This window comes from Globicephala melas, chromosome 10 (genome assembly GCF_963455315.2).
Source record: "Globicephala melas chromosome 10, mGloMel1.2, whole genome shotgun sequence".
Lineage (NCBI taxonomy): Eukaryota > Metazoa > Chordata > Mammalia > Artiodactyla > Delphinidae > Globicephala > Globicephala melas.
In genome coordinates, this window is record NC_083323.1 from 187,582 (window position 1) to 209,214 (window position 21,633).

The window sequence follows — 21,633 nt, forward strand, 5'->3', positions numbered from 1 at the left end:
GAAGCCACCGGGGTTGGAGCAGAGGGTGACATAATCTGTTGTAAACTTTTAATGGGATCACTCTGGCTAACCAGAATATTAGAACAAAGCAGGGTGTAGTAAGGTTAGAAGCAAGAAGGCCTAGCAGAGGGTACTGCTCACGGTGGTGGCAGAGCTGGGAGGAATGATGGGACTAACTAAGGGATGGAGATTCAGGATGCTAGCGAGCCATCGAAGATAATTCACGTTTTCTATTTGGGTGACTGGGTGATTAAACAAGATTTTTAAACGTTGAGTTTAACATACCTGTAAGAAACATTTGTGAAAATGTCTCATAGACTCTTGAAAATATAAATTGAAAGAAAGGAGATTTAGGTTCCTGATAATAGCTTTGAAGGTTGTCTGAACACTGAGAACATGAGAAGATTCACAGGACAGAAGCTTCTAACCTCTTCTGAGTCTCTGTGAGAAGCTTATAAAAATAAATCTATGCTCACAAAATAGGACATTCCGTAACAGAGCTTTCCTGGGCTTCCAAAAGTATCTTCACAGACCTTTGCCTCTCCGGTGCCTGCGTGACCTACCCTGGGAAACTGGGATCTGGTCGGCTTCTGGGAGACATCAGCTCGCCCAGGCCTGGGAGAACAGTGAGCAGAGATTCCAACAAGCTGCCTTTTAATTAACGTTAAAATTCAGTCAAAATTCTTTTATCTGATTTGTTCTTGGTTGAAGTAAGAGAAGAAAACACAGTGCTTAACCAGGGTATAAACTTCTGGTGACCATCCACCAAATGTAAATCTGCATTAGTACCCCAGAGGTGTGCAGATGTGCATTAGTTAAGGCTAGTACCCATAACAGACAAAGCCTGAAAGCGCAACGGCTTAACCCGATAGAAGTTTAATTCTTGTTCACTTTGCTGAGAGGAAGACTCTACTCCATACCATTATTCAAATAATGGCTGTTAGAAGTCCTGCCCTCCTCCGGTAGCTCCCAATTTGCCTTGGCCTTCAACATCCCGCAAGTGCACGGAGGAGAGAGAGGGCTCACTCACGGGAGGCTTCCATGGACTCAGCCTGGCAGTGATAGAGCCTTTCTACCCACATGCCACCAGCCAGGACTCACACTGCAAGGGAGGCTGGGAAATGTAGTCTAGCTGTGTGCCCAGGACATAAAGGAAACGTTTGATGAACAGTTAGCCAGTTTCGGATGCACAAGGGGATGGGCAGACCAGACACATGTCTCTGGACTCCCTGAGGGCCCATCCTTCTTGGCCTGGGCTCTGCAGGGTGTTTCAGACGCCCACCTCCACCTGCTGGGACCTCACATTCCAGACCAACTGATCTTCTCTGAGTATCTTTCGCTCCTCCACAAGAACCCTGAGCTCCAGCTTCACTCTCAATTCCTAAAGGAGGCAGGCACCTCCACACCCTTGCCTTTGCCGAACCTCCTCCCTGGAATCCTGTGCCGTTGTTTCTCAGCCTGGTAAACTCCTACTCTTCCCTGAAGCTGCCTTCATTACCCCTCAGAATTATTCCTGATTCATGTTTTTCTGGGATGCTATAACAGAAATCAGCTCTAGAAAAGTCTAAGCAAATGGTGGAATGATTGGAAGTGTGCAGGTGGCTCAGAGGTAGGAAGCAACAGCTGGAGAACCAGATTCAGAAGGGGAAGGAGCCTGGCAGCTTGGAGAGGGGACGTGGCCCAGACAGCAGACTCCTCAAGAGAGAGACGAGTCCGCACTCTATGCCCAGAACTGTCTGGCTCAGCTCCAGCTGTGTTTCCTACTCTGCCATCAGTTTGCTAAGGATCGGAATCCCTGAGGGAAAATGCAGTGGGTCCCACGTTTGTCAGGAATCTCAAAGAGTTCAAGGTGTTCAAAACCGAAGTTAACAACCTCCCAAACTGGCTTCTCTGCCACTCTTCCCCATCTCAGCCGGTGGTGTCACCCTCCAGCGACTCAGCCATTCCTTCTTTCTCCCTCCCTTTCCACATTACGAAGCTTTGTCAAGGCGACCTTCTAAATGGCTTCTGACTCCGTGTACTTCCCTCCGCCACGACCACTGCCTCCCTGTCCCCAGCTCCACCATCATTCACCCAAAAACCAGCAACAGCCCCATTTCTACTCTCCCTCCGGCAAGAGAGACTGCTTCGCCATGCCCCTCTTCTGCTTCCCAACCTTCTAAGGCGCCCATCGCCCTCCAAATAAAGACCGAGCTCCCTGGACTGACCTATAGAGGCCAGAGTGATCTCTTTAGCCTCCTCTTGACCAGAGTTTTATGTGCAGCCTCTCTAAGGGCTGAGCAGCACGCTCACGTGGCCTTGCTTGCTGATCTGTGCTTTACTGCCTGGAGGCCAGAGCGCCTGGCAGACCTCGGTTGTAACCAAGGCCCGCACCTCGCAGGTGCATGGACCTGGGCCCCTGCCTCATCTCCTTGGGCCTCAGCGTCCTCTTCTGTGAGACAGCTGCAACAATGTCGGCCACCCACGGTAGCTGCGAGACAAAATACTTGGGCCTTCAGCTGCTCACTCAACAATGGTTACTAGCACTTGCTGTCCAGTATACTGGAGACACAGTGGTCAAGCAGACGCCCCGCCGCCCCCACCCCCGCTGTGCACGGATTTACGCTCCAGGTGCAAGGGGGAGAACACTCCCATAAGGACGAGGGTGTCTCCCCTCATCTCAGCTCTACCATCCCTCGACCTCAGCCACTCTTCAATCCAGGTACTCGGCCCACCTGAGACGGAGAGCCCCAAGTGCGGGACCACGTGGGACCAGCCGGGAGCAACCCCGCCCTTTCCGCTCCAGGCGACCAGCCAATGAGACCTCAAGGCCGGGACTTGGGACCAGCGTGAGGCGGGTGTAGTCAGGTGCTCGCAGCGCCGCCCCTTCCGCTCCAGGAGACCAGCCAATGAGGGCCAGAGGCACGCTCCGGGGGCGGGTCTGGTAACGGAAAGGGGAGGGGCGTCATTCTGAGGAGCCGCCTCGAGCCTCAGGCCGCGGAGGAGGGTAGCCGAGCGGAACCCGAGCGCCGGGGAGCTGGAGGTGAGAGAGGCCAGCCCGCCTGGGGGTCCCGGACCCTCCCTTGGCGCCCCGACCCCGGAGTCACGGCGTCCCCAGGCGGTGCTCACCGCCTCACGCCAGACCGGTGGGGCGCCTACCGCTTCCTCACCCAGCCGGCCCTCAGCCCGGTCTCGTCACGCCGTGCTCCTCACGCCGCACCCCCGGCCCCTCACCCACACGTCCTCCAGACCCCTCACACCGCACGTCCGGAACTGTGTACACCTGGACCTCTCAGCCTCGCGCCCTCCTGGACGCACGTCACACGCGTCGAATTCCCTCCCATCCGCACAGCAGGCGTGGTCCGAGACTCAGCGCGCAGCTGCAGGCGCACCACCGCAGGCATCACTCATTCTGTTCGCGTGCTGTTCACACCAGCACGCGCGCACGCCCCGCAGGCTCGCCGGCGCGGGTGCCCCTCGCATCCCCTCCCGTTTCTCACCCCAGGAAGGATCCCGGCCTCCGTGACAGCTCTCCGCACTGCGCGGGCGAGACCCTCAGCCCACAGAGAGGGCCCCAGGCCCTGGCGTGTCTCGTGCCTCTGGCGTCCTCAGCCCCAGCACCTCAGACCTTCACCCCCCAAGGTGACCCGCCCGCCCACCGCCAGCCATCGCCCTCGCTGCCTTGGCTCCGCGCTGGCCCAGGCGTCCTCGGCAGCGCCACAGGCGGGAGTGCCGTGGGCCCAGATGGCGTGGCGGGAGTGCCGTGGGCCCAGATGGCGTGGCGGGAGTGCCGTGGGCCCAGATGGCGTGGAGGGAAGGCCGTGGGCCCAGATGGCGTGGAGGGAAGGCCGTGGGCCCAGATGGCGTGGAGGGAAGGCCGTGGGCCCAGATGGCGTGGAGGGAAGGCCGTGGGCCCAGATGGCGTGGCGGGAGTGCCGTGGGCCCAGATGGCGTGGCGGGAGTGCCGTGGGCCCAGATGGCGTGGCGGGAGTGCCGTGGGCCCAGATGGCGTGGAGGGAGTGCCGTGGGCCCAGATGGCGTGGCGGGAGTGCCGTGGGCCCAGATGGCGTGGCGGGAGTGCCGTGGGCCCAGATGGCGTGGCGGGAGTGCCGTGGGCCCAGATGGCGTGGAGGGAAGGCCGTGGGCCCAGATGGCGTGGAGGGAAGGCCGTGGGCCCAGATGGCGTGGAGGGAAGGCCGTGGGCCCAGATGGCGTGGAGGGAAGGCCGTGGGCCCAGATGGCGTGGAGGGAAGGCCGTGGGCCCAGATGGCGTGGCAGGAGTGCCGTGGGCCCAGATGGCGTGGAGGGAAGGCCGTGGGCCCAGATGGCGTGGAGGGAAGGCCGTGGGCCCAGATGGCGTGGAGGGAAGGCCGTGGGCCCAGATGGCGTGGCGGGAGTGCCGTGGGCCCAGATGGCGTGGCGGGAGTGCCGTGGGCCCAGATGGCGTGGAGGGAGTGCCGTGGGCCCAGATGGCGTGGCGGGAGTGCCGTGGGCCCAGATGGCGTGGCGGGAGTGCCGTGGGCCCAGATGGCGTGGCGGGAGTGCCGTGGGCCCAGATGGCGTGGCGGGAGTGCCGTGGGCCCAGATGGCGTGGCGGGAGTGCCGTGGGCCCAGATGGCGTGGAGGGAAGGCCGTGGGCCCAGATGGCGTGGCGGGAGTGCCGTGGGCCCAGATGGCGTGGAGGGAAGGCCATGGGCCCAGATGGCGTGGCGGGAGTGCCGTGGGCCCAGATGGCGTGGCGGGAGTGCCGTGGGCCCAGATGGCGTGGAGGGAGTGCCGTGGGCCCAGATGGCGTGGCGGGAGTGCCGTGGGCCCAGATGGCGTGGCGGGAGTGCCGTGGGCCCAGATGGCGTGGAGGGAGTGCCGTGGGCCCAGATGGCGTGGCGGGAGTGCCGTGGGCCCAGATGGCGTGGCGAGAGTGCCGTGGGCCCAGATGGCGTGGAGGGAAGGCCGTGGGCCCAGATGGCGTGGAGGGAAGGCCGTGGGCCCAGATGGCGTGGAGGGAAGGCCGTGGGCCCAGATGGCGTGGCAGGAGTGCCGTGGGCCCAGATGGCGTGGAGGGAAGGCCGTGGGCCCAGATGGCGTGGAGGGAAGGCCGTGGGCCCAGATGGCGTGGAGGGAAGGCCGTGGGCCCAGATGGCGTGGAGGGAAGGCCGTGGGCCCAGATGGCGTGGCGGGAGTGCCGTGGGCCCAGATGGCGTGGCGGGAGTGCCGTGGGCCCAGATGGCGTGGCGGGAGTGCCGTGGGCCCAGATGGCGTGGAGGGAGTGCCGTGGGCCCAGATGGCGTGGCGGGAGTGCCGTGGGCCCAGATGGCGTGGCGGGAGTGCCGTGGGCCCAGATGGCGTGGCGGGAGTGCCGTGGGCCCAGATGGCGTGGAGGGAAGGCCGTGGGCCCAGATGGCGTGGAGGGAAGGCCGTGGGCCCAGATGGCGTGGAGAGAAGGCTGTGGGCCCAGATGGCGTGGAGGGAAGGCCGTGGGCCCAGATGGCGTGGCGGGAGTGCCGTGGGCCCAGATGGCGTGGAGGGAGTGCCGTGGGCCCAGATGGCGTGGCGAGAGTGCCGTGGGCCCAGATGGCGTGGCGGGAAGGCCGTGGGCCCAGATGGCGTGGCCTCCCGCCTTCACTCAGCTCACCCTTCCCTGGGTCTGCCTGCCGGGCCCGCCCCCCCCCCCCGAGATCCCAGGGGCCCTGCCGCGGCCTGCATCCCTCCAGGTGGCTCGCGCTCCGTCCCCAGCCCCCCCGCCCCGCCCTCAGCTCCCTGCCCCTCGGGGCCTCCGCTCCGTACCCACCTCTCCTCTTCCTCGCGCCTTCGTCGCGCCTCCACCGCGCGCACGCTTCAGTTCCCAGGCCGGTTACACTCCGCCCGTGGGCTCTGCGCCCCCCAGGGTCCTGAGAATACGAGCAGCCGTGCGGCCTCAGCCGTTCCTGCCACTGCTCCTCTGCTGCACCTCTGCCGACCGTCCGTTCTCAGGAAAAAACCTTTTCATTGCCGTTCGCAGGCAAGCTGGAGACCTCGAGCTTGAACAGGGACTTACTGGCCCTTTACCCACCTGACTCCACCCGTACCTCTTTACCTTCCCTTCCCTCCGTAGGGTAAGGTGACCAGTCCCTGCGCCATCCGCAACCCTTTCTCCTGATTCTTCAGCCTTCTGTACAGCTAATCCTTTCCACACAGACCAAAGACAGGCAAGTCTCTGCCTTTGTTAATTTAAAAAACAAAAAACTTTTACTCTGTACCACCTTCTCACTATCTCCTGTTTTTTTCTACCCTCCACGTCGAAGTTTGCATGCCCTATCTGTTTTGTCTAGTGATCCATCAGTTCTTTTTTTTTAATATTTATTTTTTTTATTCATTTGGTTGTGGCAGGTCTTAGCCGTGGCAGGTGGGCTTCTTAGTTGCAGCTCGCCGGCTCCTTAGTTGCGGTATGCATGTGGGATCTAGTTCCCTGACCAGGGATGGAACCTGGGCCCCCTGTACTGGGAGTGTGGAGTCTTAACCACTTCGCCACCAGCGAAGTCCCTAAATAGGATTATCTTATTCTAAACTTTTAATCTTATTCTAGGTCTAGCATATTTTTAATAGTAACAGTGTTTTTGTTCCATTTACAAACTTAAACTTTTAATAATAAACTTAATGAATTCTACTTCTTTAAGTACCTCAGTTGTCTTAATAACAAACCATCCTACCTTCTTATATAATTCTTTTTTTTTTTAATTAAAAAAAAGTTTTTTTGGCTGCGTTGGGTCTTCATTGCTGCTCGTGGACTTTCTCTAGTTGCGGCAAGTGGGGCCTTCTCTTGCGGAGCACGGGCTCTAGGTGCGCGGGCTTCAGTAGTTGCAGCAAGTGGGCTTCAGTAGTTGTGGCTCGCGGGCTCTAGAGCGCAGGCTCAGTAGTTGTGGCGCACGGGCTTAGTTGCTCCACGGCATGTGGGATCTTCCCGGGCCAGCGATCGAATGCATGTCCCCTGCGTTGGCAGGCAAATTCTTAACCACTGCACCACCAGGGAAGTCCCCATGTAATTCTTATAAAAATTATAAGTAAAATTTACAAATATTGTAAACCTCAAGTTCTCTTAAATGTCCTAGAACTCCTATAAACTTACTAAGACTGTGACTTAAAATTACAACCCATAATCAATTTCACATTTTAAACTCCAATGACAAAGCTGAGCTGCTACTCTGGTAGACCCGATTCTCTTAAACATTCAAATGCATATAATAACAGATAGTCAGGACTTCCCTGGTATCCCCTGCTTTGTGAAAGTTCACTTTACACCACTCCACTTTTATGAAAATGCTACATTAGTACCTGTTTCACTAACCAAAAGAAATATGAAGAGGATTTTGGCTTTTATAAAAAAAAAAAAAGGTAAAAAATGAAAATAGCGTCCTGCATTTGTTTTGCAGCGAGCCGTATAGAGGCAGTGTGCACCCCAGCCCTGAGAGTAGCACCGCCAAGCGCATTCCCGGGGAACTACACTCTGCATCTCAGCATCAGGCTGCCACAGCTTTGAACTTTTTCTGTGAGCATCTGTGCTTTATCTTGGTTTATTTTGTGCGTTCATTAGCAAGATGTGTCCTAAGGTAATTGCTTCTTTGCCTTATGCCATTTTGGCTTATGAAAGGTTTTATACAAACGCTCTACTTTTGGATAGTGGGGAAACCTGTAATTCTAGTTTTTATGCTCTTAATATTTCCTATCTTTATTCCCTACCTTCCCAGAATTATAAGTTATTCACCCATATGATTTTTAGAGTTTCCTTCTCTTGTACTTTTTATTTTTACTTTATTTATTTATTTTTAAATTGAGGTATAGTTGATTTACAATGTCGTGTTAGTTTCAGGTGTACAGCACAGTGATTCAGTTTTATGTATGTATATTTACATTCTTTTTCAGATTCTTTTCCTTGTCGGTTATTACAAAATATTGAGTATAGTTCCCAGTGTCTTGTGCTTTTTAGAGTTGTCTTCTCAGCTTGCTGAGATTTCATAATGATCAGAGGACATTGGCTGGGGTTCAGTGACTCTGTAACAGTCTGCACTTGACTTCCGAAACATGACCCTCCTGGTTCTCCTTCTGCCTCTCTGGCCCCTCTTCCTCAGTCTCTTTGGCTGGTTCCTTTGCATCTCCCCAGTCTTGATGTTGGGCCTCTTCTCCATCTGTGTTTTCTCCCTTGATCTCTCCCATTCTCATGTCTTTAAATATCGCCTATATGCTGATGACTCCCAAATTTCTATCTCTAGCCTACCTTCTCCCCTGAATTCATTTATTCAGCTGCCTACTCACCATTCCCACTTGGATGCCTCATAAGTATCTTAATATGTTCAAAACTGAGTTATTTCTTTCCCATGCAAACTATCTTCTTCCAGTCTTCCTCCGTCTCAGTTAATTGTACCACCATTTCTGGTTGCCCAGTCAAATACCCTAGCATTGTCCCTGACTTCACATTGACTCATCAGCAAATCTTGTCAGCCCTGCCCTCAGAATATACCCTGAACGGCCCTCCTTCACACTACTTGCATCAGTCCTGTGCTGATCTGAGCTGTTATCTCTCACCTGCATTATTCCAGTGACCTCCTCCTAACTAGTCTCCCTGCCTCCACCCATGTCCATATAGCTATTCTCAATCTAGTGATTTATTAACATGTAAATCAGATTATCACCCTCCAGGCTCCCATCTCACTCAAAGAAAAAACCAAAGTCTTTTCAGTGGTCTCTAAGGCCCACCTCAATTTCACCCACCAAGTTTTGACCTTATTTTCTACTACTCTTCACTTCATTCTCTCTACACCAACTATACCACCCTTATTGCTCTTCCTCCAGCTCATCCAGCAGGCTCCTAGCTCAGGGCCTTTGTTCTTACTATTTCCTCTGCCTGGGATGCACTTTCCCCAACATATCTGTATGGCTCACCATTCTCTCACTTCCTCCAGCTCTCTAGTCAAAATCACTTCAGCAAGGCCTTCCCTGCACACTTATCTGAAGTACAGCCACTACCCTGTACATACTCTCTCCCACCCTCCACCTCCAGTTAACTTTTTTTCTTTAGTACTTATCCCCTCCTTGTATTTATTTCACTCATTAATCTTGTTCAAGGATTTTAATGTTTTGTTCACTGCTGTATCTTCAGATCTAAAATAGTACTCAATAAATAAGTGTTGAATGTATGGATAAAATAATATAAGTGGAACTTTATAACTTAATGAATTGAGCAAGCAGTCCACACGACTTAGATATGAAGTATGTAATTACCTACTTCTTTGCCTTCACGTAGATTTTTGTAACCACCCACGTGATAGAATTATTTTACTCCATTTTGTACTTCCTTAGCTCTTTTGTAAGAAAACTGTAGAGATTTTTAACTTTCCAGAGTTTTGTGTTATTTTCATGGATATCTTTTCATTACATCTCTTGTAAATAATAATCTCTATTTACAAGAGATTATTATTATATTTAATAATATCTCATTACATTTTGGATCTCTTAAGACTTTCAGCTATTTTGTCACATCTTGGAACTAGATGAGAACAGGGGCAGTCGGGAGCTAGCTTATGAAGGATCTTATATCTATAGTAAAGAGGTTGTATTTTATCCTGAAAGAAATAGGAGCTATTGAAGGATTTCAAACAGTGTGACATGGTTAGTTTTGTACGTTAGGAAAGGTCACTCTGGGAGTGAACTGGAAAATAGATTGGACAGGAGGAAGCTACAAGCAGGGAGACCAGTTAGGAGTCTATGACAATAGTCCAAGTGAAAGATGAAGAGAGCTTGTACCACTAGTTCCAAACTTTATATTTTTAGCTTCAACCTATCTCCTGAACTCCAGGCCCATGTATTCAACTGCCTATTTGTATCTCCAGTTGGAGGCCTAATAGGCATCTCATAGTAGTAACATGTTCAAAATAGAGCACCTGGGAATTCCCTCGTGGTCCAGTGGTTAAGACTCCAAGCTTCCACTGCAGGGGGCACGGGTTTGAGCCCTAGTCCGGGAACTAAGATCCCACATGCCACACGGCACAACCTAAAAAAAAAGAAAAGCACCTGGTTTACCTTCTAATCTGCTCCTCTCCTACTCTTCCCCATTTCAGTTAATAACACCACCATCCATTAAGTTGTTCTCACCAAAATTAGAAGTCATTTTACTTTCTCTCTTCCCATCACTTGCCCCTGCAAACCTTGACACAAGTCCTGTACCCAATTCTGTTGGTTTATCTTCCAAAATATAACCAGAACACTTCACTTCTCACTATTCATATTATCACCGAAGTCCAAGCCACTGTCATCTCTAGACCACTTTAGTGCTCTCCTGTCTAATTGGTCTTCCCACTCTTTCCTCCTCTCAGCCTTCTGCAGCAGTCCATTTTCCAAACAGCAGCTGAAGTCTGCTGTTACCTTAAAACATAATCACATAATCCCCTGCTCTCTCAACCTCCAGTGGCTTTTCCGCACTGTCAAAATAAAACCAAAGTTCTTGCCTACTTAGTTGATCTCATGTCCTACCACTCTTCTCCTCAGCCCCATTCTCTATTCCTTAAAACACACCAGGGACACTCCCACTTTTTCTTGAGCCATTCCCTCTGTCTAGAACTCTTCCCCTAGATCTTCACATGACAACTCCTTTTTGTCATTCAAATGGCAGTTCAAATGTCACTTCATTAGAAAGGACTTCTTGGACTTTACAAGCCAAAGCATTTCTCCCCATGAAAAATCTTTATTACACCATCCTTTTTATTTTCTTTGTAGCAGTGACCACAAACTGAAGGTATCTTTATGAAACTGTTAACTTGGCTATTATCAGTCTCTCTCCCTGGAATGGAAGCTCCATGACAGCATCCAGTCTATTTGGATCCTCAGATATGCTGCAGTGTCCCCAGAGCCATAGTAGATGTCTGGCACATAGTAGATGCCCAGTAAATCTGTAATCAATGGTGGATAATGGAATGGACCTCAATTAAAGCAGCAACCTTGGAGAGAGGGAGGAAGGCAGTGATAGGAGAGACTTTAAAGAACTGGGCCAGGCTATGATCTCCACAAGGGCAGGATTCAGTTTACTGGTGACTCTCAAGCACTGACCCTTCCTGACCCATAGATGATTTAATGTTTATTCCATAAACAAATAAAATTGGTGAGTTTCAGTGACCCCTTAGGTCAGGAAGATAAGAGGAGTTAAAGATGACCTAAGTTTTCCGGCTTGGGCTACCCAGCTGTGAGTAGTGGAGCTAGAATTGAAACACTGGTTTGTCTCACTGCATCTTCTTTCTGTGCACTGCCTAGATGGCTGATTCTGACCCTGGTGAAAGAAACTATGAAAACATGCTGAAAATGCTGTCAGACCTGAATAAAGACTTGGAAAAGCTATTGGAAGAGATGGAAAAAATCTCAGGTAAGATGTTTTCCCAGGCAGGGTACCTTCACCCTTCTTTCCAAGAGCTCAAATCCTCCCTACACTTCTAAGCTCAAATCAAGGGCCTTCTCAACCAGGTCTTGCCTGACTACTTTTCAACTTCTGCACCATATAACTACTGTACCACAAGATTTTACACGAACCTCTGAATATTGCCTTGACTCGTTTTCTGATTATTTTATGTGCGTTTGCATCTTATTTCTGCAAATGGGCTGTTATCTTTTTGAGGGCAGAAATAGTGACTTCTTCTTTTGTAACTGGGCACACAGTACCATACCCAAGCTCAAGTACTCAGCAAATGACAAATTATGTTAATATAACACCTGTGAACAAAGTTGGAACATACTTTCTGTGAATCATTTAAATAAGAAGAGTTCAGAGAAATAGTGCTAAGACTGGCGAGGTGCTGAAATGGGAGGTACAGCCAGTGTAATGAAGCAGCAGTAGAGTTCAACAAATTTCTCCATTTTTGGAAAAAAATGTGTGTCTGTTATTTTATTCAACATGTTTCCACTAAGCGGTAACTAGCAGTGGTAGTGATACCATTATAAGTTTTTAATTTGTTCTTTACTAGTTCAGAATATGTGTAATTCTTATAATTGTGTGAGCCTAAGTTTTGCTAGAGAAAACCATAATGTAAAACAAATTTTAGAAAGCCTGCATACTTTACTCAAATGAAAACAAATTATTTTTAAGGACATTATTAGTTTATAAATAATCTCCATTTATTACAACAGTCTTCAGAAAATTTCTGCTTAGAAATGTTTGCAATTTTGTGCCCATGTACTTGAAAGTCTTATATATACCTTGCTAAAATGTTCTATAATTCATTTTCCACTATAAGTTATTTAATTCCTTCAATCTAATTAAATAGTCTCTTATTTAACAGCATTTACTAAGCACCTACTATGTGCTTTTCTAAGAATACAAAGTTGAATAGAGATGCTCCTTCATTAGAAGAAGTGGGCAGGGGCCAGAAACAGACATCAAGATGACTAATTATAATTTAAATATATAAATTAAAATTAAAGCACATTTTAACTTTATGTTAAAATTATAACCTGGGAAATGCTAATAATGGTGTATACCAAGTACCAGGGAGGGAGCAGAGAAGAAGGAGAGGCTGACTGCCTGGGGAAGCAAGTGAGGCTTTGAACAGAGCAGAGCACTAGGGAAGCAGCAGGGATTGGACAGATGGGGTAGGGCCCATGGGTAGGAGGAGATAGCCAAGGCTGTGTGCCCGTGTGGGAAAGACTGGCATAGTCAAGAAGTCATATTAGTGCATGAGATTCACAAGGAGGCAGGCCAAAGAAAGAAGAGGCTGAAAAGGTGAGAAGAAGGGTCTTCAGCGCCAAGCTAAAGAGGTTTACCTTTCTTGTTCAGGTGATAGGGAGCCATTTGGGATTTCAAGGAAGACACTTGCCTTTTGAAAAGATACCTCTGGTAGCAGTGTGAGAGATGGTTCGGAGAGGGAAGACTAGAGGCAGGAAGGCCAATTAGGAATGTTTTGCAGAACTAAAGGCTAAAAAGGGGCTAGCGTTACCTCAGGCCTGGCACTGAGAACAATAAGAGAATAACAGATTTCTGTGATAGCATCTCTTATTGATTTGTAAGAGCTCTTTATGTATTAAGACTTGTTCAAAATTGTAGTAAATATTTTTCCCAGTTTGTTATTTTCCTTTAATTTTGTATACGAAGCTTTGGTAAACAGAAGTCATATGTAGTAAAAATGTATCAATATTTTCTTTTCTGATTTATTCCCATTGCTGTGATGCCTAGAAAACCTTTCCCTAATCCAAGATCAGTGAAATAGTCATTTATATTTTCTTCTACTTTGTGTTTGTTTTTTCTTTTTTTTTTTAATAAATTTATTTATTTATTTTTGGCTGCATTGGGTCTTCTTTGCTGCACACAGGCTTTCTCTAGTTGTGGCGAGCGGGGGCTACTCTTTGTTGCAGTGCACAGTCTTCTCATTGCAGTGGCTTCTCTTGCTGCGGAGCACAGGCTCTAGGCACGTGGGCTTCAGTGGTTGTGGCACACAGACTCAGTAGTTATGGCTTACGGGCTCCAGAGCAGAGGCTCAGTAGTTGTGGTGCACATGCTTCATTGCTCCGCGACATGTGGGATCTTCCCGGACCAGGGCTCGAACCCGTGTCCCCTGCATTGGCAGGCGGATTCTTAACCACTGCGCCACCAGGGAAATCCTGTTTGTTTTTTTAAACATTTAATTCTAAACTATCTGGTGTGCCAAAGGAACCAGGCTGTGTACTGCATTTTTATTTAGATTCACTAGAGTCTCTCTTTTTGGCAAATAATTCCAACAGTAATTAAGGTAATAGTTAAGTAAGTTATTAAGTAATAATAAAAGTTAATATTGCTAAGATGATATTACTAAGGTAGTAGTGTTGTAAAAACAATGCTCTCTCACCTTAGAGACAAGGTTGACAGGTGTTTATATGGAAACAAGTCACATAAAAGACTTAGCTTTGACAATTTTAAAAATTTGTCTTTTAAGTTTTCTAAGTAAACCTGAAATTGTTTGATAGATTCAACTATTGTATTTAAGCATCTGCACATCCTGGAAGGCTTGTGTACTTCCTTTCTCACAGAAATAAAACAAATGTAGCCTGCATCTACTTGGCATGAATGAGGCTTCTGCTGTGCATGATTCCACATCCCCTCCCCTTGGTGCTTTTCCACGTCACATTCCTTGAGTTGATGGGAGGTCCATTATTTCCCCTTTAGCTTATTCTTTCCTTCGTTTTAGTTGCACATATTTTCCTCTTTTTATTATTCTATTTTTATATAAATGTTCTGCACAGTTGTCTAATTTGGGGGGCAATATACATCTTTCAGATTTTTTCTTTAGCAGTTTATCAGCTGGTGAAGATATGTTTTTATCAACATATAAGCAACCACAGGTTAAATAGTATTAAAATGTTTTGTAAAGTTTACCTTTTGTAATTTCTTAAGTAAACAGTACGTTCTTGGGTCCACGGACTCAAATCCAACGGTTGAGAACAATAAAATATTTTCTACCTGAAGTGTAAGCAGCAGAACTATTTTGTCATAGTGTCTCTAGGTCAAGTTAGGATAAATATTGTTGACAGAAGTAGCATGATTTGGGGCCATGATGAATCTCACACCCTTACCCTTTAGGTTAAATTTAAAGTGAAGCCCAACACGTAAGTTCTTGGCCTCTGTTGCCCCTGGGAAGGCTCTTGCCCAATTTTTCCAGTGACCACACAGGGCAAGGAAAATCACCAAACAAGCAGTCATCAACTATCAAAAGCACCAACCAGCAAATAAATGTAAGTGTGCATATTTGTATGTATTTATATAAATACATGTGCTTAAACTATTAAGTATATATGCATAACTTCAGCAATATTAAAAAGCCAAATCATCTTGACTCCAAGGCTTAAAGTTTCTCTTTCTGTTCTCTTGAGCTTAAGTCAACTCATGACCTAGGATACAGTACAGATTTAGCTGTAGAATGCCTTATGGGGGTGAGCCTTGAGAATGTAAAATTTCTCGGGCAGAAGGAGAGATTCTAACTTGGTTTCCCTCATCTCCAAATCTATCCCATCCTGTCCTGTTAGTTTAGAAGTAATTTCTTTATTACTCATGAAGTTTTTAAATATAGTAGAGCAGAGATAGCTAACCTGTTATATAATATGTTAGGTTTTATGGCTTATCACACTGGTTTCATTATTATTAATCAGTGAGTTCCCCTTCATTATTCTTTTTTCTTTCCTTTTTTCTTTTTATACCTATTCTCACATGTTTATTCTCCAGATGAGTAATAGATTCATTTAATATTTTATTTGGAATTGTGTTAAACCTATACATTAATATAGAAAGAATGATATATATTTTTTTAAATATTTATTTATTTATTTATTTTTGGCTGTGTTGGGTCTTTGTTTCTGTGCGAGGGCTTTCTCTAGTTGTGGCAAGCGGGGGCCACTCTTCATCGCGGTGTGCGGGCCTCTCACTGTCATGGCCTCTCTTGTTGTGGAGCACAGGCTCCAGACGCGCAGGCTCAGTAGTTGTGGCTCATGGGCCTAGTTGCTCCGCGGCATGTGGGATCTTCCCAGACCAGGGCTTGAACCCGTGTCCCCTGCATTGGCAGGCAGATTCTCAACCACTGCGCCACCAGAGAAGCCCAAGAATGATATATTTTTAACATTAAGCATTCTCAGGTAGGAATGTGCTATTCCTCTCCAATTATTCCAGTGTTCTTTAACATGTCTTTAACATGTCTCAAAGGGTTTTGCAATATTTTTCTCCAGATTTTTTTGCCTTCAATTTTATTTTATTTTTTCCAGTTTTATTGAGATATAATTGACATATAATATTGTATAAGTTTAGATTGTATAACATAATGACTTGATATATGTATATATTGCAAAATGATTACCATAATGCATGTAGTTAATATCCACCACCTCACATGGTTACAAGTTATTTTTTCCCTTACGATGAAAACTTTAAAGATACTATTCCCTTAGTAACTTTCAAATATACAATGCAGTCTGGTTAACTATAGTCATCATGCTGTTCATTACATAAAAATGTGAAATACTTCACAAATTGGCATGTCATCCTAGCACAGCGGCCATGCCAATCTTTTCCGTATCATTCCAATTTTAGTATGTATGCCGTCAAAGGGGGCACTCTCCAGAGTTTTCAGTACATTTACTTCTGTGTTTCTGTTCCTATTATAAATGGGGTGTTTTTCTATTTTATTTACTACATAATTAATACTAGTGTACAGGAAGGCTGTAGATTCTTGGATATTTTGTATTATTCTAATAATAATAATAGTAGTAATTTTATTATTAATAGCTTATGTTTATTGTTTACCATGTATTGGTCTCTTTACCATATGCTTTACACACATTATCTCATTTATTCTTCCTAACAAGTTTATGGGGGAGAGACACTATTATTGTTTCCACTTTACATATGAGGAGGAAATTAGAGCTTACAGAGTTTACATAACTTTTTCAGGGAATTCCCTGGTGATCCCATGGTTAGGATTCAGCGGTTTCACTGCCAGGGCCCAGGTTCAATCCCTGGTCAAGGAACTAAGATCCCACAGGCTGTGCAACACGGCCAGAATAAATAAATAAATAAATAACTTGCTCAAAGGCACTTGGTCAAACTGTAGTAATATCCAGCTCTACTCAGCCTCTAGAGTCTTCTATCTTTTTCTGTATTCTGAAATTATACGTATAGTATTTGGAAACAACTCTTCATTGAACAGTTAATGGTGAAACTGCTAGAGATAACTTCTGATAACTTTTTCAATTTCTTCTTTGGTTAATGCTTTAAGATTGTGTCAGTTTGTGTATTTCATTTATCCTCCCACTTCATCCATTTCATCAGTATTTCCTAATTTATTAGATTACTGCTATATATAGCATTATTAGCATTTTAAAATAAATAACTATTATTAGATGATTGTAATGAATAATCATGTTTATTATTTAATAAATATTATTAATAATTCATAAGTTGATAATTATTAAATAAACAATGATTTTTAAAAGAAATGTTGCATGTACATTGTTTTTAAAATCCAAAGTAAATTAAATAGAAAATTACAAGAAAAGTTTAAAATCAGCAAAATCCAGCCACTCAGAATTAACTACTGCTAACACTGGCAAACATGATTCCAAGTCTCTCTCTATGCAAAAACAGAATAATGGAACAATACGGGATGCATAGAGGAATCTTTTTTTGACAGATACACTTTAATGAAAATGGAATCATACTATACAAGCTACTTTTAAAATAAAGAGTACTACCTTTAATTTTACTTAAGAATTTAAACTGAAGAAATTCTTTACTTAAATATTTCTTCACCATAAAACCTATACTAAAATTAAGAAAGTTTGTGGGGAAACATTAAGGAAATTAGTGTTATTTCTTCAGTTGTATCTTTTTTTTATTTTTAGTTGTATCTTTTATCTTTATTCAGGATCTAATAACACTAATCAGTAGTATTTATGCCTTATTAATTGCTATATCCTATACTAAGCACTATATGAATTTGTTTATTTAATCCTCACAACAATTTTTGAGATATAGGGATTGTTATTATCCCTATTTACAAGTAAAGAAACTGAGACACAACTGTCCTTCGTTATACTATTACCTGTATTTGTATATTATCAAGTACAAATAATGTTTACATTAACAATAACATTTAGAACATTTACACTCTATTCTGTAATCATAATTCCTAAGGTTGTTGAGACTCACACATTCTGTATTCAAATAATTCAAAGAGTTAAACCTAGTAACTATAGCGTTGGACATTGTATTCCTTGAATTCATAAATGCTTAAGAATATATCTATGTTTATATCTGGATGGTAACTTGGTTAGGTATATAATTATTTTCTTTATAACGTAAAATATGTTTTCAGCATTTAGTGGCACTGTGAAGATGTGTGAAACACTCTGCCTCTTAAAAATGACTTTTCTGCCTGTAAGATTCTTTCTTTATTCTTGGAGTTCTATACTTCACCAGCATAAGATTGGTGTTAATACCCTCTGACATATTTCCTAGGACATGTTAGATCTCTAGAGCTGTAGATTTGAGTATTTTTTATTTATTTATTTTATTTTATTTATTTTATTTATTTATTTATTTTTGGCTGCTTTGGGTCTTCATTGCTGTGCGCGGGCTTTCTCTAGTTGCGGTGAGCGGGGGCTACTCTTTGTTGTGGTGCGCAGGTTTCTTATTGCGGTGGCTTCTCTTGTTGTGGAGCACGGGCTCTAGGCTCGCGGGCTCAGTAGTTGTCACTTGCAGGCTCTAGAGCACAGGCTCAGTAGTTGTGGCGCACAGGCTTAGTTGCTCCGCTGCATGTGGGATCTTCCCGGACCAGGGCTCGAACCAGTGTCCCCTGCATTGGCAGGTGGATTCTTAACCGCTGAGCCACCAGGGAAGCCTGATTTGAGTATTTTTTATAAGATCTTATTCAGTTATCATATCTTTGGATACTTTTAATTCTATTTATTTGGTTTATTTCTTCAGAAATTCCAGTTATCCATATTGTCTGTCTCTTTTTGTCTTATCTTCATCATCATCTCTGTAATCCATTTTATTTCTTTGTTATTTTCCATTTTACTTTGTGTCAGTGCCTCAAGACTGTCGCCCTGTTCCCTGATTATGCTGTTGTATAACAATTTTCTTGTCTCTTTGTTTTCAACCTCAGATGTAGAGAATTGATTTTATCATACTTCTCAGTTTGTGATACATTATGATCATTGGTCCATGCAGGGCACTACTAGTTTAATTTTTTGATTTATCCCCTTCGGTCCCCATGCTCCATTCCCTTTCCTCTCTCCACCCGTAGGCAACAATTCTAATGTGTACTTTTTGTGTGTGTATGTTCTTGTGAAATGTATATTGCTATTTTATACATTTATTTGAAATTTCTATAAATGGTAAATTTATGTTAAATTTCTATAAATGATTATATATTTTTCATACTTTTTTTTCATTCAGAATTATGTGTGTCAGCTCTTTCCAAGATGCTATGTATACATCCAGTCTGTTACTTTTAAAGGTTACAAAGTATGCAATGATGTACATCATTCATGAGTGGCTAGGCTAGGCCACATGGGTGATAATATGGAAGTTTAAGCTCAACGCATCTGTAGGACCTGTGGATGAAGACAGAGTCTCAGAGAAGGGCATATGGGCAGGGAAAGCATCTTAATATGCATTTGTTTTTCTACATTCTAAATTAATTGGATTTCTGGGCTTTCTTCATCCTGCCTTCCCTAAAATTTTATTATTGTTTTAGTAAAACTTTGAGTTAAATGCTTTATCCATTTATTTTTATTCCTTTTTAAGTTATGAAAACATTTGGAGCTGTGCATTTATCTCTAGATATGTCATTGCAACCCATAAGTACTGATAAATAGTGTTCTTGTTTTTTATTGCTTTTAAGTCACCTTTATTTAGGTATAAATAAATAATAAAATAAATATTCTAAGTGTAATGTTCACTGAGTTTTGCAAAATGTATACACCAGTATAACTAACACTATTGTCAAAGTACAAATTACTTCTATCTCTCCAAAGCGTTTCCTTTTGCCCCTCCCCAGTTAATTCCCACTCTTCCTTCCCCAGCACCAGGCAACAACTGATATACTTGCCTAGAGTTTCATATAAATGGAATCACAGTGTATACACTTGTGTCTGGCTTCCTTTGCTCACCAGGTCCAGTCAGCATAATATCAATATAATGGAAGAGCTTGATGTCCTATGGAAGGGAGAGGCAACTAAGGAGCTGGAGAGTCGCTATACCTGAATTAGGATAATGAAAATGTATTGTTAGCCTTGTCAGTGGAAGCCAAACTGCTTTAGGTGGTGTTTACTAAGAGGTATAGAGAAAACAGCATTTTTCAGATCAATAGCTGCACACTAGGTACCAGGGGATGTGTTAATTTGTTCAAGCAACGAAACCACATCTGGAACAGCAGCTGCAATTGGAGTCACTACCTGACTGAGTTTACAATAATCCACTGTCATTCTCTCAGACTTGTCTTCTGTACAGACCAAACAGGCAAGTTGAATGGGACTGTGGTGGAGTTACCCCCTGCATCTTTCAAGTCCTTAATGGTGGTAATAATCTTGGCAATCCCTCCAGGAATACAGTGTTGCTTTTAGTTTACTGCTTTCATAGGTAGAGGCAGTTCTAGTGGTTTTCACTTGGTCTTTCCTACCAAATAGCCCTCACTCTGTGGATTAGGGAACAAATGTGGGGATTCTCCTAGTTGCTGCGTATATATATTTCGATTATGCATCCTGGAACTGAGAAAATTACCATAAAGTGGCTTCAGAAGCCCACTAAGCCCACTGTGAGACAGACCTCAGCTAGAACTCCATTGATAACCTTACCTCCATAAGCCCCTCTTCTGACTGGTAGATCACTACACTGGTAGCGATGTTTTGGGTCACCAGGAATTAATGTCAGTTCAGAGCCAGTGTCTAATAGTCCCCAAAATATCTGAAAATTTCCCTTCCCGCGATGGGCAGCCCTCCAGCTGCACTGTTGTAGGGTGCCTCTTCCTGAAGCTGACGATCATGTGAAGAGGAAAAATAACTAAACAAGTAGTTACAATAGATTTCTATGAGTGTTAGGACTGAATAATCTACGTGGTGCTATGGGTAGCCAAAAGTGGAACCTAATTTGATATAAGGAGCCAAGGAAAGCCTCCTCGAGTAAATTACTTCTCAGCTAAGACTAAAATATGAACATGAGTTAGCTGAATGAAAGAGGAAAGGAGAAAAGTGAAGAGATGAGAGTTTCTGAATACAGAAAGAATAGCAGGTTTAGAAGGATGTGGGGAAGAGTGAGTTCACTTATGAATATGCTGAGTGGGAAGGGCCAGGTTTTTTTTGTTTTTTTTTTAAGAGATTGTCCAATTTTTTTTTTTTAATATTGACATATGTCTTAAATTTATTTATTTATTTATTTTTGGCTGTGTTGCGTCTTCGTTTCTGTGCGAGGGCTTTCTCTAGTTGTGGCAAGCGGGGGCCACTCTTCATCGTGGTGCACAGGCCTCTCACTATCGCAGCCTCTCTTGTTGCGGAGCACAGGCTCCAGACGCGCAGGCTCAGTAGTTGGGGCTCACGGGCCTAGTTGCTCCGCAGCATGTGGGATCTTCCCAGACCAGGGCTCGAACCCGGGTCCCCTGCATTGGCAGGCAGATTCTCAACCACTGCGCCACCAGGGAAGCCCAGGGCCAGTTTTATATATTGTCAAAAATATAATCACAGAGCCAATGCAAACGGTATAATGTACCAATATAAACTGGTGTAGCCGTTATGGAAAAGAGTATGGAGGTTTCTCAAAACATTAAAAATAGAACTACCGAGGGGCTTCCCTGGTGGCGCAGTGGTTGAAAGTCCGCCTGCTGATGCAGGGGACGCGGGTTCGTGCCCCGGTCCGGGAAGATCCCACATGCCGCGAAGCGGCTGGGCCCGTGAGCCATGGCCGCTGAGCCTGCGCGTCCGGAGCCTGTGCTCTGCAACGGGAGAGGCCACAACAGTGACAGGCCCACGTACCGCAAAAAAAAAAAAAAAAAAAAATAGAACTACCACATGATCAGCAATTCCCCTTCTGGGTATATATCCAGGAAATTATGCAAGAAGAATGCATTCTGGAGATGTACAGCATCATGACTACAGCTAATATGATATTGTATACTTGAAATTTTCTAC

At 45.2% G+C, this 21,633-nt stretch overlaps 1 protein-coding gene and 1 non-coding gene across 3 annotated transcripts in view; one reads left to right on the forward strand and one right to left on the reverse strand.

Annotated features, from left to right (window-relative positions):
• The first annotated feature begins 2,966 nt into the window (after positions 1-2,966).
• Positions 2,967-21,633, forward strand: part of SYCE3 (synaptonemal complex central element protein 3) — a 29,272-nt gene continuing 10,605 nt past the window's right edge. The window contains exons 1-2 of one of the 2 annotated variants that reach the window (XM_030855383.2): positions 2,967-3,022; positions 11,254-11,362. In XM_030855383.2, the coding sequence (XP_030711243.1) occupies positions 11,254-11,362 (109 nt within the window). In that variant the 5' untranslated portion in view covers positions 2,967-3,022. Of the gene's footprint in view, positions 3,023-7,394; positions 7,502-11,253; positions 11,363-21,633 lie in introns of those variants that run through there. The other variant, XM_060307027.1, reaches the window with a different exon arrangement.
• LOC115853100 (U6 spliceosomal RNA) lies at positions 15,957-16,063 on the reverse strand. The gene has a single exon (XR_004039418.1). It is a non-coding gene; the product is annotated as a U6 spliceosomal RNA (small nuclear RNA).